This window comes from Diceros bicornis, chromosome 7 (assembly GCF_020826845.1).
Source record: "Diceros bicornis minor isolate mBicDic1 chromosome 7, mDicBic1.mat.cur, whole genome shotgun sequence".
Lineage (NCBI taxonomy): Eukaryota > Metazoa > Chordata > Mammalia > Perissodactyla > Rhinocerotidae > Diceros > Diceros bicornis.
The window spans coordinates 32,978,218-32,997,693 of NC_080746.1; the positions used below are offsets into that span (position 1 = coordinate 32,978,218).

The 19,476-nt window shown below is 34.5% G+C and overlaps 1 protein-coding gene across 1 annotated transcript in view; it reads right to left on the minus strand.

Annotated features, from left to right (window-relative positions):
• CEP126 (centrosomal protein 126) overlaps window positions 1-19,476 on the minus strand; it is a 77,580-nt gene that overhangs the window by 44,276 nt on the left and 13,828 nt on the right. The window contains exon 3 of the mRNA XM_058545350.1: window positions 3,132-3,277. Coding sequence (XP_058401333.1) covers window positions 3,132-3,277 — 146 coding nt within the window. The remainder of the gene's footprint in view (window positions 1-3,131; window positions 3,278-19,476) is intronic.

Here is a 19,476-nt window from a genome sequence, read left to right on the forward strand (position 1 = left end):
GTTTAACTCTCATAATTTAGGAGTAAGCTAATAGACAATTAAATAAGTAGTTGTCTTTCACATCTTTGTTCTTGCTCTTCATTCATAACATTGAATTTTCTTAAGAGATTAATTTAGTATTTTGTATAGGTAATATATTAATATTCAGAAATCAAAAAAATATATATGATACACATTTGGAAGTTTTGCTCTCACTGGTCATTTGTGTATTCTTTCACTTTTTCTTTAAGCAAATACAAATAAATATAAATATATATTCTAATTTTCCCCTTTTCTTACACAGAAGGCAGAATATTACGTATACTGATCTGGACCTTGTTTTTATACTTAACAATATATCCTAGAAATCAGGGGCAGATCCAGGTTTTATGAGAGTATAAGGCCTATACAATTCGGGGGCTCTCATTAAGGAAAAATAATGCAAAACTACTAATATAAAATAGATGTAAGGGCCAAACAGTGAGGGCTCCAGAAACTTAACCCTCATTAGCTTCATGGTAAATCTGCTTCTGCTAGAGATCTTTCCATATCAGTCCATAGTGAGTTTCCCCATTATTTTTTTAAAGTTTCAGAACATTCTGTTGGGTGGATGTCTATGTCATCTGTTTTTGCAAAAATTCCTGACTTCTTCTACCTAGATCCTTTGGTAGTCAGCACCCTCTTTGGGGCAAATAATACTCACGAGTGGTGGCTACTTCTCTGAGGCACTTGACACAATTGACCACATCCTCATTCTTAAAACTACCGTCTCTTTTGCCTTCTTATACATTATTTGCTTTTGTTTCCCCTCCTGCCTTCTTGATAACTACTTCTCAAAATCCATTTTTCAGTTTTTCTTGCTCTACCTGCAGTAAATACTAGTATGCATTAAGGTTTTATTTTAGGCCCTATCCTCAATTTGTGGTCTATATTCTTTCTGTTATTTAGCTTATCTTTCCCATGGCTTCATTTATCAACTATGTATCTATTCATTATTGACTCTTAAATATATATTTCTATTCCATATCTTTTTCTTAAGTCTCAGACCCATATTTCTAGTTGCTGATTTGATTTCTCCATTTGGATGAGCCATGGGAGGTTCAAAATCGATACATTTAAAAATTAATAAATGATCTTTCACACCTCTAACCTGATTCTCTTCCTTTATTTGTAACCTTGATAAATATCATCATCTACCAAAATAATTAATTTATTAAAAAAGTATTTATTGAATGCTAAAAATGTGTAAAGCTCTCTGCTAAGTCCTAGGGGAACTGCTCTCCTCCTAGCCTTTCTTCTACCACTCTCCACCAATTAGTAACTGAATCCTATTAATTATACCTCCTGAATATATTACCTCTTATCTCCACATCCAGTGCAGTGTTTTAATTTAGCAGCTTAACACCTCTTGCCACAAAAACTGACATAGTCTCCTACTAGTCTAACTACTTTAGCTTGTTTCTACTTCAGTCCATTTTCCATGCTGTAACTGTAATTATCTTTCTAACAAACAAATCTAATTATAGCAGAGACCCCTAGTTTCCTACGTAATATCCATTTTCCCTTTCTTCCTTGTCAACAGAGTCTATATTGTCATGGGTGGCAATATAGCCACATTAAAAAAACTTTTTTTTCCAGTTTCCCTTGTAGATGGAGTTGCCAATTAGATATAAACAGATAGATGGGCGCTTCTAGAAAACAATTTAAAGGGAGCTCAAAGGTATATCCTTCTGTCCTTTACATTTCTTCCTTCTTTCTGCCTACAACACTGACATGATGGCTGGAGCTCCAGTAGCTACCATGTGACCATGAGAGTGATGATATAAACCACATGCTAAGGATGGTTAAGCTGAGAGACAGAAGGAGTCTGGGTTCCCAGTGACATTGCAGAATCATCAAACCAGCTTTTGACTGCCTAACTCAGGACTTCACAATATATAAGAGAAAAATAAACTCCTATCATGTTTAAACTATTGTTATTTTTAGCTGTGTTACTAGCTGCCCTTATTTACAGTAAGATCTCTTAATGATACAGTAACGGCTTACTTCCTAGTTAAAAAACTTTAAGTGGACTGCACTTTGCATAAAGATGAAATTCCTAGCATGGCATACAAAGCTCTTTGAGGATTGGTTCCAACTTATTTTTCTAGCCTCATATCCATTTTTCTTCTCTTTTTTCCCATCCTATGCTTTGGATATACTGAAATACAGAATTTATTTGTAAAAGCTGTTCCTTCTGTCTGGAATGTTTTTTAATTTTCTTTTTGCTTGGCAAAATGCTCATTCTTTAAGATTCAAATTATGTCATTTTTCCGGAGATGATGTCCTTGATGTCCCTGTATAGGTTTACTGTTCTTTCCTCTGTGCTCTTATAGTACTTTACCCATTCTGCTACTATAGCAATTATCATTACATTTTTTGACATTAATTGTTTATATTACTCTCACCTCCAAAATAAGATCTTTTTTGTGAGATCTTTAATGGTAGAGTATATTTAAATTTCTCTGTACCTCAGCTTAGCCCAGGGCTAAGTACAACATGGTACAATATATGTTTGCTTAGTATATAAATGTTCTGCCTGTCTTTTTTCTTTTTGAAGCTTTCACATTTTGTTGTTAATTCTGTGTTATTCTTTAAGGTTTAAAAAATATAGCTGTGATACCAAAGAATAACTGTAATCATATTTAAATTCTTAATTGGTTCCTGATCTTAGATTGTTGGATTATATCACTCTGTAAACTTTCTTTTTATTTTGCCAGTCTCTCAAATATGAATTTAAACCAAAATGTGAATAAAATGCCATAATGAATGTGACACTACTTTATTGAACCTAAATGTTAAATTTTCTTTTTATTAAGATACTTATTTTATTAAATCAATTTTAAAAATACAAAACATTGTAAGGCAATATGAAGTAGAATCAAACTTGTGAGCTTTCAAAATTTACTAATAGAGCCAACAAAATATTCTCCAAATTAAACCTAAATTAAATTGTAATTTTTCATTTGGTTAAAGTCCTGTCACTCAAAGACATACTGGTCTTTTTAGCTTGAATTTCCACTTTGTTTCTTAATTTATCATTTTATTGTCTACTCAAGTTGAATGTAATTATAACTTTCATTTTTGTTCTCATGTTGTTGAAGTTAAGGTACCTGCTCTCCTTCGCTGTGAAAGAGGAATATGGGCACGCTGGAATTTTTCAGTAACTTCCTCAAACTTCTGTTTTCTTTGTTGAAGTATTTGTTCTCTGATTTGGTGTTCTCTTTCTTCTTGTTCTTTTTGTTTCTCTTCAAAAGCTCTACATTTAAAACATACAGTAGATAACAGAATTAGGCAATGTTTTTAAAATCTCAACACAGAGAATATCTCAAAACTATGCATTTATTATATAACAGTGTTTTCATATTTCAAAAGTTTACTTACTTAGAAATTTTAGGGGCCAGCCCCATGGCTTAGCGGTTAAGTGGGCACGCTCCGCTACTGGCAGCCCAGGTTCAGATCCCGGGCGCGCACGGACCCACCGCTTCTCCGGCCATGCTGAGGCCGCGTCCCACATACAGCAACTAGAAGGATGTGCAACTATGAGATAAAACTATCTACTGGGGCTTTGGGGAAAAAAAACGAGGAGGATTGGCAATAGATGTTAGCTCAGAGCCGGTCTTCCTCAGCAAAAAGAGGAGGATTAGCACGGATGTTAGCTCAGGGCTGATCTTCCTCACAAAAAAAAAAAAAAAGAAACAGCAAATTTTAAATTAAAAAAAAAAAGGCCCTTGGCTAAGAATTTAAATATCTTGTAAGTGATAATTTCAGAATCTCACCCAGGTCTTTTGCAACTAGGAGAAGCTCTGTAATGAGGCTCTTTCTTATTTTTGGCAGGCCTGCACACATGTTCCCACTCCCAAGCACTGCTATGGAAAAATTCTTTTCTAAAAAGCTATACTATGTTTTGCAATGTGAAGAACTAATTCATTGGTGAAAGAAGCAGCCTTGTAAATTATTGGGCAGTAAGGAAAATACTGTATATTTCTCCTTTTCTTTTAGACCAAAAATTTAAAAGTGGCTGTCATGTTAAGTCTGAACTATGCTAAAAGTCCAGACAATTTATATAAAAATCTTGATTCTCAAGTTCTCTTGAAAATATGGAAGATTTGGCAAACTTTTACTCTTATTCACACATGGCTACAAACCATCATCCTTACCATTCCCTACTTTTGTTAACTTTCCCATTTCATTTATTTCTGATTGTTCATAAGTATTTGAGTTTATGTTCTCTAGTTTAAACTGTTTCAAAGAATTAATTTTGTCTGTAGAAAATGTATGTGTGTGTGTGATTCAATAATTATCTGCTGGACAATAAGAAAAATGAAAAGGCAAGCCTGCAACTCATTGGTAAGGTAATCTCCAAGTGACCTCTTTGGAAAGCATGGGATTGGGGGATGTTTGGTAAGAGCAATTTTTGATTTTTAGTGCCACAGGTTACTATTAACCATCCTTTCAAAGACCTCCACTGGCTGGATCATTATTCTGGTCTAAATAACTCATATTTAGGGAACTATACTTCTGAGCAGTAGGGCTATAGATCTTCAAGTGGTTCAACCCCTGTGGTAGGTAGGAGATAGTGGTGTAGTATCACAGGTGGGAGAGAAAATTTTTACCTCCCCAAATAATTTTCCCCAAGAATCCCCCTAGGTCAGGACCAGGAAGCCTGCTTTCACCACTTGATTCAACACAGTACTGGAAGTCCTAGCCAGAGCAATTAGGCAAGAAAAAGAAATAAAAAATATCTGAATTGGAAAGGAAAAAGTAAAATCATGTCTGTTCACAGATGATGTAATATTAAATGTAGGAAACCCTAAAGATTCCACAAAAACACTTTTAGAATAAATAAACAAGTTCAGCAAAGTTGCAGGATACAAAATCAACACACAAAAATCAGTTATGTATCTATATGCTAACAACAAACAATCTGGAAAAGAAATTAAGAAAACAATTCCATTTACAATAGAATCAAAAAGAATAAAATATTTAGGAATAAACTTAACCAAAGAAGTGAAAGACTTGTACACTGAAACTACAAAACATTGATGAAAGAAATTTAAAAGGACACAAATAAATGGAAAGGCATCCCATGTTATGGAAGACTTAATATTGTTAAGATGTCAACATGACCCAAAGTGACAATTCTTATCAAAATCCCAATGACGTGTTTTACAGAAATAGAAAAATTATCCAAAAATTCACATAAAATCTCAAGGGACCCCAAATAGCCAAAACAATCTTGAAAAAGAACAAAGGTGGAGGTCTCACACTTCCTGATTTAAAAACTTACTGCAAATCTATGGTAATCAAAGCAGTGTAGTACTGGCATAAAGGCCAGTGGAGTAGATTAGAGATCCCAGAAACAAGCCCTTGCATGGTCAGGTGATTTTCCACAAGGGTGCCAAAACCCTGTGTCACTGAGGAAAGGACAGTCTTTTCAGTAAATGGTGTTTGGAAAACTGGATATTCACAGGCAAAAGAATGAAGTTGATCCTTATCTTACAGCATATACAAAAATTAACTCAAAGTGGATCAAAGATCTAAACATAAGAGCTAAAACTATAAAACTCTTAGAAAAAAACATAGAGGAAATCTTCACTGGATTTGGCAATGATTTCTTGGATATGACACCAAAAGCATAGGCAACAAAAGAAAAAATAAATTGGACTTCATCGAAATTTAAAACTTGTATGGATCAAAGAACACTATCAATTGTGAAAAGGCAACACAGGGAATGGGAGAAAATATTTGCAAATCATATACCTGATAAAAGATAGATGTCAAGAATATATAAAGAACTCCTACAATTCAATAACAACAAAAATAATCTGATTAAACAATGGGAAAAGGACTTTAATAGACATTTCTCCAAAGAGGATATACAAATGCAGATAAACACATGAAAAGATGCTCAGTATCACTAATCATTAGGAAAATGCAAATCAAAACTACAATGAGATACCATTTCACACCTATCAGGATGGCTATTATAGAAAAAACTCAGAAAATTACAACTGTTGGCAAGCATGTAGAGAAATTGGAACACTTATGCATTGTTGGTGGGAATGTAAAATGAGCAGCTTCTATAGAAAACGGTACGGTGATTCCTCAAAAAATTACACAGAATTACCATATGATCCAGCAATTCCAGTTCTAGGAATATACCCAAAAGAAATGAAATCAGGGGCTCAAAGAGATGTTTGTATACTCATGTTCATGGCAGCATTATTCACAATAGCCAAAAAGTGGAAGCAACTCAAGTGTCCATTGACAGAGGAATGGATAATGAAAATGTGGCATACACATACAATGAAATATTATTCAGCCTTAAAAGGAAGGAAATTCTGACACGTGATACAACATCGATGAAATTTTAAGGCATTCTGATAAGAAAAATAAGCCAGTCACAAAATGACGAATACCGTATGATTCCACTTACATGTGGTACCTAGAGTAGTCAAATTCATAGAGACAGAAGGTACAATGTGGTTGCTAGGGGCTAGAGGGAGTGAGGGTATGGGGAGTTAGTATTTAATGGGCATTGAGTTTCTGTTGGGAAAGATGAAAAAGTTCTGCAGATGTATGATGGTAATGGTTGCACAACAATGTGAATATACCTGCTGCCACAACTGTACACTTAAAAATGCTAAATTTTATGTTATGTATATTTTAGACAACAAAAAATAAGAATCTCCCCAGGTCCTTGATATTGAAGATGTTTTCTCAACCTTGTGTAATGTACAATACAAGCGCAGCTTTAAGTTCCTTTGTCTAACCAGCTTGAACCCCTAAGCCCCTCCATACTGAAACATAATTTATTAGCACTGTCCAGTAGAAATAAAATGTAAGCCATACATGTAATTTTACGTTTTCTAATAGCTACATTTAAAAAAACACAGGAAAAATTAATTTCAATATTTTATTTAACTCAATATATCCAAAGTATTATCATTTCAACATGTATCAATATAAAAAGTATTGGAATATTTTATATCTTTTTTTGTACTAAGTGTATTTTTACATCTGAATTTGGGCTAATTACATTTTAAGTGCTCAATAGATACATGAGACTGGTGGCTATCTTAATAGACTAGAATCTCTGCTGGTAGGCAGTGTGATTTTCTGAAGGAGGAAGGGCTTTTGTAGACAGGCAAAGATTTGAGGACAAGGTACCCAGGTTAGAAACTAGGAAGGTCTTTAAAGGGATAAATTGAACTTCTTAAGTATTTTCCCTTAGACCATAGGAAAACACATAGTTATTTAATTTTACAAAATTTTTCTGTTTTTAAATAAAGTTTCATCTAATTACTCTAATCCAGTAGTCCTCAACCTGGGATATTTTCCCTTCCCCAGGAGGGCTTGGGAATTTGTGGAGGAGTTTTGATTGTCACAATAATTGGGGTGACCTACCAGATTTTAGTTCCCCAGGACCAGGGATGCTAAATGTCATATAATGCATTGGATAAATGTCATATAATGCATTGGACATTTCCATACAAAGAAGAATTATTCTACTCCAAATACTAAAGGCTCACCCACTGGGAAATCTTTCAATCAAGTGTGATACACGCCTACAGCCTTGTGTGGTGGAATGTTGGAGAATGGTGGACCTATCAGACATTTACACTTCTGTTGCCACACATGAGGACTGAACAGCATTCTATCAAGAGGATTAGCTCCAAAACTTCTTGGCAATAACCAGCAGCAGGCCCCAACAAAATTGGGGATGGCTAGGGTCAGTTTATATGGAGAAATAACACTTGGTGAACAATTAGGGTGGGGGGTAAGATAAACACCTACTTCCCTACTCCCACCCTCAATTTCCATTAGATTAGAGAAAGGTAACCTTTGAGAAAGGAGGAAGGAAGAGGTTCAAGTTGGACATGAATATTAAGACACCTAAATTGGACATAATTATAAAGAGAGAACTGGGAGTTGAGAAAATAAAAATAAAGTATTTATGGCAGATCAGTTCATTTTTTTAACGTAGTGTTTGAAGAGAGATAAAGAAAACAGAGGCAATTAAATGGAGGCATTAATAAAGTATTCTACTTTCTGTTAGGAGGAGGGAGCTGAGGCTTACTTGGCAGAAGCTGATAGAGTTAACTCAAAATTCTAAATTCATATGCTGTTACTTGAGATTAAAATGGCAGTGTCAAGGTGACTGAAATATGAGTACACTCCCTTGGGAGCTAGTCTCCACAGATAGTCTCCAATGAACCATAATTATGTAGTCCTCTCCATGTTAATCAGTCTGGCCCTGCGACTCTCATAACCAATAGAATGTTATATAAGTGATGCTGATGCTCTGTGACTTCCTAGTCTAGAATAGAAACTCTGCAGCTTCCAACTTGGTCTTTTGGAATGCTTGCTCTAGGAAAAGCCAGATCCCATGTAAGAAGTTCGACGACCTTGAGGTCACCATGATGAGAAGTCCAAGCTAGCAAAAGGGAGAGAGGGCATGGAGAGAGATGCCTGGCTAGCCTCCAGCTGTTCTAGCCATCCCAGCCCAAGCACAAAACATGTGACAAGAAGCCATCTTGGATCTCTAGCTCAGAACCTTCAGATAACTCCATCCACAGCCAAAATCTGAGTGCAACAGCATGAGACTTCCAAGTGAGAATCAACCACCTGAACCAGTCAACACACAGAACTGCAAAAATTGTTTTAAGCCACTCAGTTTTAGGGCTTTTTGTTACACACCAATAAATAACCAGAATAATAACTTCAAACTAATATTTTTTTAACCAGTTATTTATTTAGTGGGGATGGGAATAAATATTTGTTAATAAAATTTGTTTACTTCTTTATGTTAATTATAAAGGATTTATTACATCCATTTATTATACATGCTTTTCTGACTAAGAAAATTTAAGAGCATATTGGAAATTAGTTTTTGATAATAAAATAAAGTGTTCTCAGTAAACAGCACTATGCCATAAATTATTCATGCCATAGTTTCAGAGTATCAGTGGATTGCAACTGGCAACTTCGCCAACTGCCATCTCTACGGCTCATGGCTGATAGTGCAGCATGTAATTGCACAAAACAATTTACACTTTCTCTCTCTCTATATATGTGTATATATAATTTTTTAACAGAGTTGTCTGTTCAAGGTATTTTTTGTATTTTTGTATTTTTCTTCTAAAGCACTGTCTATTTCACTGGTAATAAGAACAATTTACATTTATCTAGCTAGGTAAGGAGGAAACCTTAGCTGATACGTATTACTGACTTATTTTAGTGATGCTTCAGTGATCTTTCTAGATTTGTTTTTTCCTGGGCAAATGCTTTGACGGTCTGTCCTTTAATCTGGCTGATATGGAGCTAACTCTAGATAAATCTGAGAGTTGGCTTGAGAAATCCATGGCTGCCTACAGCTTAAGAGAATTTATTAAATAACAGTTACGTAAACTTTCCTCTAATTCAAGTATGTGATGTTGTTCAGTGATATCTCATATCTGAGTCATCAAATAAGACAGTGAACATTTACGTGGCAGAGCAGACACAAAAACAAAAAAATAAGTTATTGTTTAGTATCTCAAAACAGGCAAAATGAATTAACCAACTCATTGGTACTGTAAAGATAAGAGATCCTGAAGAAATTCTAGCAAGCAAGGAATAATAAATGAAAATTTGTTACACATTATCCATTATTACTATTGTAACAGAGAGAAAATATAATTGATCTTTACATTGGTTTTATATTAGTAAATTCAAAATAGGAAATGTGTGAGGATCTTTTACAGCTTGAGAACTTAAAGGAAAACAAAAACATGAGAGAAATGAAAGTCATTGAAATAACTAATAATAAAATTAAATAATTAAAATATAATTAAAAAAGAGTGAAAAGGAAATTTTGAAGCTGAAAGCACAATATCTGAATTAAAAATTTTACTAGTAGGCTTAAGAGCACATTGGAGACATCAGAAAAGAGTCAGTAAACATGAGGACAGATTAATAGAAATTATCTAATTTGAAGAACAGAATGAAAAAGATGGAGAAAATAATCAATAACAGCTTTAGTGACCTATGGGTCACTAAATGATAAGTGGTCATTATTATGTGTATGTGTACAATATATGTGTAATCAGAGTCCCAAAAATAGAAGAGAAAGAAAAAGAATGAGGCAGAAAACATTTGAATAACTATGGCTTAAAATTTCCCAAATTTGGTGAAAAAATATTAAATTACAGATGAAAGCTCAGTGAACTCCTACTAAGACAAATATCAAGAACACAGACCCAGGCAGATTTTAGCTAAACTGCTGAAAACCAAAGATAAAAATACAATATTGAAAGTAGTCATAGAAAAAAGACACATTACATACAGAGGAACAACAATATGAATGACAGCTAACTATCATTAGGAGGTCAGAAGACAAGAGAGTGGCATTTTTATAGTGCTAAAAGAAAATAGCTGTTAGCTCAGAATTCTATATTCAGTGTAACTATCTTTCAAAAATGAAAGCAAAATAAAGTTATCTTCAGATAAACAAAAGCTGACAGTGTTTGTTGCCAGAAATCCTGTACTATAAGAAATGCCAAAGGAAGTTATTCAGGCTCAAGGGAAATTAAACCAGATGGAAACTTGGATCTACACAAAGGAACGAAGAACACCAGAAACAAGAAATACGTGGGTAAATGGAAAAGAGTATGTTATTCTCTTTTCTCTTACTGTTAAAAAGACAACTGAGCGTTTAATGCAAAAATTACAACATTGTCTTGTGAGGTTTATAATGTGTAGATGTAAAAGAAATGATAACAATAGCACAAAGAATGTCAGGGGTGGTCGTGAGGTAAATAGACTTACAATGTTGAAAGATCCTTACATTTTTATGTGAAATGGTCCAATATTAAGTCTAAATAGTTAAGTATGCATATTGTAATCCCTAGAGGAGCCACTAAAAAAAGTAAAATTGAATTTCTTTTGGATTAACTCAAAGAATGGCAGGAAAGGAGGAAAAGACAAATGATAGAAAAAAATATAGAATTAATAGAAAACAAATAGTGAAACGGTGAAACTACATCAAACCATTTCAATAATTATTACATGTAAATGGACTAAACACTCCATTTAAAAGACAAAGTATTATTTTTGGGGAGACATTCTCTTTGAATATTTCATGTTTCTGCACAGTCTAGGTCCTCTGAGTAAAGGCATTTACAGCCAAGTTAAAAATGTTTGTATAAGGAGGCATTCCAGGATAGTAAAACTAAGAGACGTCTCCCTTCCTGGAGACAGTCTGGGGTAGTAAAGACAGAGGTCTCTCCTTTGCTTCCCCAGATAATACTTGCTTACATTCCAGAGTAAAGATAGGCTTCTCTTTCTCTTTTTCTCTCTTTGGAGGTGAGGATAGGCAGCAGCCATGTATAAGATCTGAGTTTTCAAATTTTGTGGTTCCTAGTCTATAATGAACCCCACTGCATGTACAGGTACTGTCTGGCCCTCAATGCATTGCCCTTTGGGGACTGGAGGTTGGGGAACTGACACAAGGTATTGCTTTGGGTGCTGCTTTTCCCATGAGTAATACAGTCTTTGTCTTTGAATGAGGGATTTTGTGTTTTCTTTCAGCCTGCCACAATATATATGAAATTGTGGTAAGCTGAATCACTAGCTTGCAAGTAGGTTAAAATCTCAGACCCTTCACAGTTTCTGATTTAGCACTTGCTAGATTGGATATAAAGCAAGACCCAAGAAGATCACTGCAAATACAGATAGGTTGAAAGCAAAAGGATGGGAAAGCAGAAGAAATTTATTTGACTAAATTAATATCAGACAAAGTAGGCTTTAGGACAAGGAGTATTACCAAAGATGTAAACACTATTTCTTAATGATAAAAGGGTCAATTCATCAGGAAGACATAAAAATCATAAATATGTATACATCTAATAACAGATCTTAAAGATATATGAAGCAAACAAAAACTAAAGGGAGAAACTGACAAATTCACAATCATAGTTACATATTGTAACATCCCTCTCTTAATATTTGATAGAACAACCAGATAAAAAATATCAGTAAGAATACAGATTTGAACAACATGATCAACTACATTGATTATTTATACCCAACAATTGTATTACACATTCTTTTCAAGTACACCATAAGAAATCTTATGTTGAGCCATAAAATAAATGTCAATGAATTTCATAAGATTTAAATCTTACAGAGTATGTTCCCTGACCAAAATAGATTTAAATTAGAAATCAATTATGATATCTGGAAAAGCTCCAAATAACTGGAAATTAAAAACAACAATAACAACAAATTTCTAAATAAGCCATGGGTCAAAAAAGAAGTTAAAAGTGAAGTAAGAAAACATTTTAAACTATATGAAAATGAAAATACACTATATCACATTTGTTTAATCTAATGGACATTGAGGGTATAATGCAAAGTGAAATAAGTCAGAGGGAGAAGGTCAAATACCGTATGATTTCCTTCATTAAGTAGTAGATAATAACAACAATAAACAAACACATAGGGACAGAGATTGGATTGGTGGTTACCAGAGGGGAAGGGGGGAGGGAGGAGGGTGAAAGGGATAATTTGGTACATGTGTGTGGTGATGGGTTGTAATTAGTATTTTGGTGGTGAACATGATGTAATCTATGCAGAAATAGAAGTACAATGATGTACACCTGAAATTTTTACAATGTTATAAACCAATGTTACTGCAATAAACAAACAAACAAACAAACAAACAAAAAAAGATTCTTTAGAGGGAAATTTATAACTTTAAATGCCTATATTAGAAAAGGAGAAAGGTTTAAAATCAATGATTTCAGTTTTCACCTTAAGAAGCTAGAAGAAAATTTATTCTAAAGTAAGAAGAAACTGATAAAAATAAAAGAAACCAATGAAATAGTAAAGAAAAAACAGAGACCACATAGACTAAAGTTGTTTATGAAAATGTTTGTAAAATTGATAAACTCCTACAGAGTTATCTCTGTAATGCAAAGTTGACTTAACATTTCAAAATTAATCCGTGCAATTCACCATATTGGAAAAATAAAGGAAAAAAGCTATACGATAGTCAAAATAGATGTATAAAAAGTATTTGACTGGGGCCGGCCCTGTGGCTTGGCGGTTGGGTGCGCATGCTCCGCTACTGACGGCCTGGGGTTCGGATCCTGGGCGCGCACCAACGCACCGCTTGTCTGGCTATGCTGAGGCGGCGTCCCACATACAGCAACTAGAAGGATGTGCAACTATGACATACAACTATCTACTGGGGCTTTGGGGAGAAAAAGAGGAAAAAAAAAAAGGAGGAGGATTGGCAATAGATGTTAGCTCAGGGCCAGTCTTCCTCAGCAAAAAGAGGAGGATTGGCATGGATGTTACCTCAGGACTGATCTTTCTCACACACACACACACACACACAAAAAAGTATTTGACAATATTCAATGCACATTCATGATAACTCTCAGCAGACTAGGAATGGAAGGAAACTTCCTCAATGTGGTAAAGGCCATCTACCAAAAATCCCTAGCTAGTAACATAGTTAATGGTGAAATGGTGAACACTTCCCCCCAAAAGGGTAGAAGGCAAAGATGCTCACTCCTATTACTTCTATTCCCCATTGCACTGGAGGTCCTAGAAAGTTCAATTAGGCCAACATAAAAATAAAAGGCATATAAATTGGAAAGATATAAGTTAAATTCCTTTTATTTGCAGGTGACATAATTATACAAATAGAAAATCCTAAGGAATTTATAAAATAACTCCTAGAATTAATGAATGAATTCAACAAGTTCTCAGAATACAAGGTCAATATAGAAAAATCGATTGTATTTCTACATATAAACAGCAAACAAGGGAAAATGAAATTTAAACAAATTCATTTACAATAGCATCACAAAATATGAAATACTTAGGAGTAATTTAACAAATGATATGCAAGAACTCTAGATTGAAAATCAGAAAATGCTGAGGTTTTCTGGGAGAAATCTTTTGAGAGAAATTAAAAAAAAAAGAGGGGGAAGGAAAGGAGAGACATACCATGTTCATGGCTTTCATGTATTACAACACTCAATATTGTTAGTTATAAATTCCCCTAAGTTGATCTACATATTCACCACAATTCCACACAAAACCAGGCAAGTTATTTATATGGAAAAGCAAAAATAACTAGAATAGGCAAGATAGTCTTGAATTAAAACAAAATTGGAGGACGCACACTATCTTACTTCACCATAAAACAGTGGTTCTCAACTGGGGCCAGTTTTGTCCACTCCCCCTAAGTGGATCTTTGGCCAAGTCTGGAGACATTTTTAATTGTCATGACTGGTGTGTGCTACTGTTATCTAGTGAATAGAGGCCAGGGATGCTGCTAAACATCCTACAATTCATGGGCAGCCCCCAACAACAAAGAATGATCTCATCCAAAATGTCAACAGTGAGGTTGTTGAGAATTCCTGCTATAATGCTACAATAATCAAGGTAGTGTAGTATTGGTATAAGGATAAATAGACCAATGGAACAGAATACCGGGCACATAAGTAGACCCTAACATACATGGTTCATTGATTTTTGAAAAAGGTGTCAAGGCCACTAAATGGAGAAATGGATTTTTTTTTTCAACAAACAGTGCTGGAGCAAGTAGAGAAACTTATGGAAAAAATGAACCTCAACCCTTATAGCACACCACACACAATTTGAGACAGATGATAAACCTAAACCTAAAAGCTAAAACTATAAATTTTCTGGAAGAAAACGAGAAGACTATATTCATACCCTTGGGGTAGGCAAAATAGAGAGGACAAAAAAAGAACTATCTATAGAACAAAAAATCGATAAACTGTACTTCATCAAAACTTAAAACTGGCTTTTGAAAGATTTCATTAAATAAATGAAAAGATAAGCTACAGATTGGAAGAAAATACTTGCGATATATATCTCTGACAAAAGAACTGTATTCAGAACATATAAACAATCTTACAACTTAACAAGAAGAAGAAAACTCAATTAAAGAATGGACAAAATATTTGAACAGAGACTTCACAAAAAATATATAGGGATGGCTAATCAGGGAAGTACAAAATAAAACCATTTTATACCTACTATACGATTAAAATTAAAAAGACTGAGTGGGAAGGTTATGAAGCCACTGGGACTCACGTACAGTGCTGGTGGGTGTGTAAAATGATCCGCCCTTTTGGAAAACTGACAGTTTCACATATGAATAAACATACATATACCTTAAGACCCAGCAATTCTTACTTTTAGGTATTTACTCAGAAGAAATGAAACATATATCCACAAAAAGATTTCTTACTTATTGATTCTCTCATGTTTTACCATTTCAGTTTGAATTATCTATCAGCCAGCAGCTTTATTAATAGTCCCATATTAGAACAACCTAATGTCCATCAATAGGAGAAGGGATAAACAAATTACAGTATATTTTTACAATGGAATTCTACTCAGCAATAAAACAGAATGAACTATTGATACATATAATGATATGGATGAATCTCAACATTAAGCGAGAGAAGCCAGAAACAAAAGTGCAAAAACGGGCAAAACTAATTCTGATAACAGAAATGAGAACTGTGTTTACTATGAGGGTGGAGATTCACTACAACGATTTGAAGGTATATGCAAGGGAATGATGATGACAGAACACGGAGTAAGAAGCTCAGTTTGAATAAAAGTGAGGATATGAGGGATGGAATGCACAGAGAAAGGGTGATAAGGTAAATGGATTGGGGTGCGGTCTTAGAATTGCCTGACTTCCAAGTATGAGAGGAAGTGACATGGAAAGACAGGAGGTATAGATGAGAGACTGAGATTCCTGAAATCACGATTTTGTAGGTGGAGGAGTAATTGAAATAGCTGAGGTGAGGTGCCACTGAGTGGGTGAAGTTCAAGAAAATGACAGGCCACCAGGTTAGATGGATGGTCTATGCAGATAATGAAATTACAAAGAATGGTCACTGGAATAGTGGCAGGGAGACAAAAAGAACCAGGTGCTAAAACTTTTAAGGAACGACATAGAGAATCTATAGATGACTGCAATGAGAGATAATGGTGTGCAGTATAGTTTGATGGGATGTGCTTCAAAAGAGCTCAGGGATTTTAAAGAAAAGAGAGGGCAATGGTTAGAAGCAACAATGAAGAGCAAAAGTGGCTCCAAATATCTCATCCGTTGTATCTGTAAAATATCTACTAGTCTCTTCACACTTTCCATAGTATCACCTTCTACCTCTCTCTCACATTCTTTATCATAGAGAAAAACAGAAGCTGTAAGCAGAGAATTTGTTACACACCAGAAAAGTTACTTGCGTACCTATTGATCTCAATTTGAGGTTCTAGGAACAGTTTCTAATACAATCACACGTCTTCAACTGCTTTAAATCTTAAATTTTTTTGGAGGGTGTAAACATTTTCCATGTTTGTTTTCTTCCCAAAGGCACTATACATGTGGGTAAGTGTTTATATAATTGACTTTTGTATTTTGTACAGGGGATACGATCAGGATTCTAGGGACTGATTTAGACAGAAAGTTTGGGGGAAGGTGGCCAGCAAAGGAAAGTTCATCACTACACATAAGGTGACCTGTGAAAATGGTACAATGATAATAATCATTTATTACAAGTGCTCCCTATGTCCTAGCATTGTATATGATAAGTATTGTATATGTATTTCCTTGTTTTATCTCACAACAGTTCTCTGAGTTGAATAGTTTACAGATGAAAAAAGTGAGTCTTAGAAAGATAAAGTAATTTTTTCAAGGTCACATAATCACTAAGTGGAAGAACTGGGAGTTTAAACTAGGCAGTCTGATTTTGCCTGGTTTTGAACTACCATACTTTGTAATTTTTCTCTTCTCTTCAAAGCACTTCTATCCCCAATATTCACACATAACAAAAGATTGTCTTACTATCAACCCTAAGTTTAACTTTATCATAGTATTTATCTCAGTAAATTGTAATGATCTATTTACTTTTCAGTATTGCTTATTAGACACTAAGTATCATAAGAAGGACAGTGTCTGCCACAGCACATAGCACCGTGCGTGGAACATAGCAGCCACTCTGTAGAACTGTTGAATGAAGGCATTAATTGCATTTTAATTGATTGTCTCTTCCATCAGACTCTAAGTTCATTGAGTGCAGGGGCTAAAAATTTAACTTCTGGAATTTCTGGGCCTAACACAAAGCCTTGCACCTGGTAGATGCTTAAGAAACATTGTTGAATGAATGCTTGACCATATGTGAACTTTAAATAGATCACAGCACTTTAAAAAGCAGTCATCTATTATTTTGACTTAATAATTTATCTGCTGGTGATATAACAGTAAGTAAAACAGATATGGTCTATGTAGTTATTTATAATCTAGTGAGGTAAGCTAACAAAACCAAGCAAACAAAGAATTACTAATTGTCATAAGTGCTATGAAGGAAAGAAACTCTGGTCCGAGATACGGAACCAAGGGAACTCACTTTAAAAGAGGTAAACAGGGAATATTTCCCTGGAGACATGACATTTAAGCTAAAATTTTCAGAATAAGGGGGCCAGTCACAAAAAGAATGGGGGGAAAGTACACTAGGCAGAAGAAACAGTATCCAAAGGTCCTGAGTTGGGAAAAAAGAAAAAAAAAATTAGCATGTTTGAGAAACTGAGGCAATCCCATCAGTTCAGCAGAGTTTGGCAATGAGGAATGACGGCTTTGCAAAGGTAAGAGGTGATATTTTCCACAGTGGTTCTGTTCTCTGGGCTAAAATACATATACATAGTAATAATAATTTCACACACTACTTTCCAGGACCATAGGGAATAAAGCCTGTGTACACTAAGTCAAATTAATCTAGAGATAGAATGTGACCAAAAAGCAGAAGTTTCCAGTCCTAAACTCAATGATAGGCCCAATAATAAAAAGTTTAAATAAACAATTGTAGTGATAATTAATATAGTTCTTTCCTTATTCACTTAATGACTAGTTATTGATTTCCTTTTAGGCTGTTATGTGCCAAGCACTATGGTAAGTGCTGTGTGAATAGAAGGATCTGGTGATAAAAATGAGAAAGATAGCTCCTCTGTCATTGTAGAATTTAGAGTTGGAAGACTATGTTGCTGCTTCCCATTAACCCTGGAATTAGCCTCTTTCACAGAAGAAACATGTTCTGCCTTAGCAACTTAAAAAAACTTATTTATTATAAATAAAAATTGTTTATATTTAAGGTGTAAAACATATTTTTATATATGTATACATTGTGATATGATTACCACAATCAAACTAATTAACACATCCATCACCTCCCATAGTTAACATTTTTTTTTTTTTGTGGTAAGAACTCTTGGGCTCTACTCTCTTAGTAAAGTTTCAGAATATAATACATTATTATTAACTATGGTCACCATGCTGTACATTAGGTTTCTAGAACTTATTCATCTTATAACCGAAAGTTTGTACTCTTTGATCAATTTCTCTCCTTCTCTTACTCCCACTCCCAGCCTCTGGAAACCACCATTCTACTCTGTTACTATGAGTTCCACTTCTTTTTTAGATTCCACAAATAAGTGACATTATGCGATACTTGTCTTTCTGTGTCTGGCTCATTTCACTTAGCATAATTGCCTCCAGGTTCAACCATGTTGTCACAAATGGCAAGATTTCCTTCTTTTTTAAGGCTGAATAATATTCCATGGTATGTATATATACATAGATCATATTTTCTTTATCTATTCATCTGTCAACAGACACTTAGATTGTTTCCATGTCTTGGGTACTGTGAAGAATGTGCCTTAGCAACTTTTGAAGGGTCTGTTTAACATGTGCAATTCTTCCTCATGAAACATGTAGACCATTTTGGCTCAAAGTGAGCCACCTCATCAAATGATGGCCATATGCCAAACTGTTCTGGTTTCCCAGGAATCCACAACTATGGAGTATCATTTTCCTCTGTTGGAAATACTCTTAAGAAGTGAACAAATAACAAGCACAGCAACAATTTTCTTTAACAATAAAACCCAAGCAATAGTATTAAGATTATCTGAGGTCACAGGAGACAGGCGGTAACGGAGAGCCGGCCTTTTGTGATGCATTTCTTTTTGCTGAATGGAACCATATTTCAGATTTAGGTAGTTACAACTTTCTAGAGACATGACCCTATTTAAGTTTAAAACAACTATATTTTGAGATAATTAGAAATGAAAGAAATTTAAAAATAGGATAAAATATCACTCTTTCAAATGAAAAAATCCAATTGGAGAAAAAATAGTTTTTAAAAATAAAGCATAACATTTGTAACAAACAGTAATGTCAACAGCCTATAAGAAATTAGTTTTATATTGCTTGGTAAGAAACATATGTGTCCCAGGTTGTCAATCCTATTCTAGCCAAGACTCGAAATTATTTGAAATCCCCAAATTCTCTATTGAAAATCATATTTCTAACTTATTGTCTGTTACTGTCATTGGACTGGAAAAGAAAACAAACGAAAAGTCAAA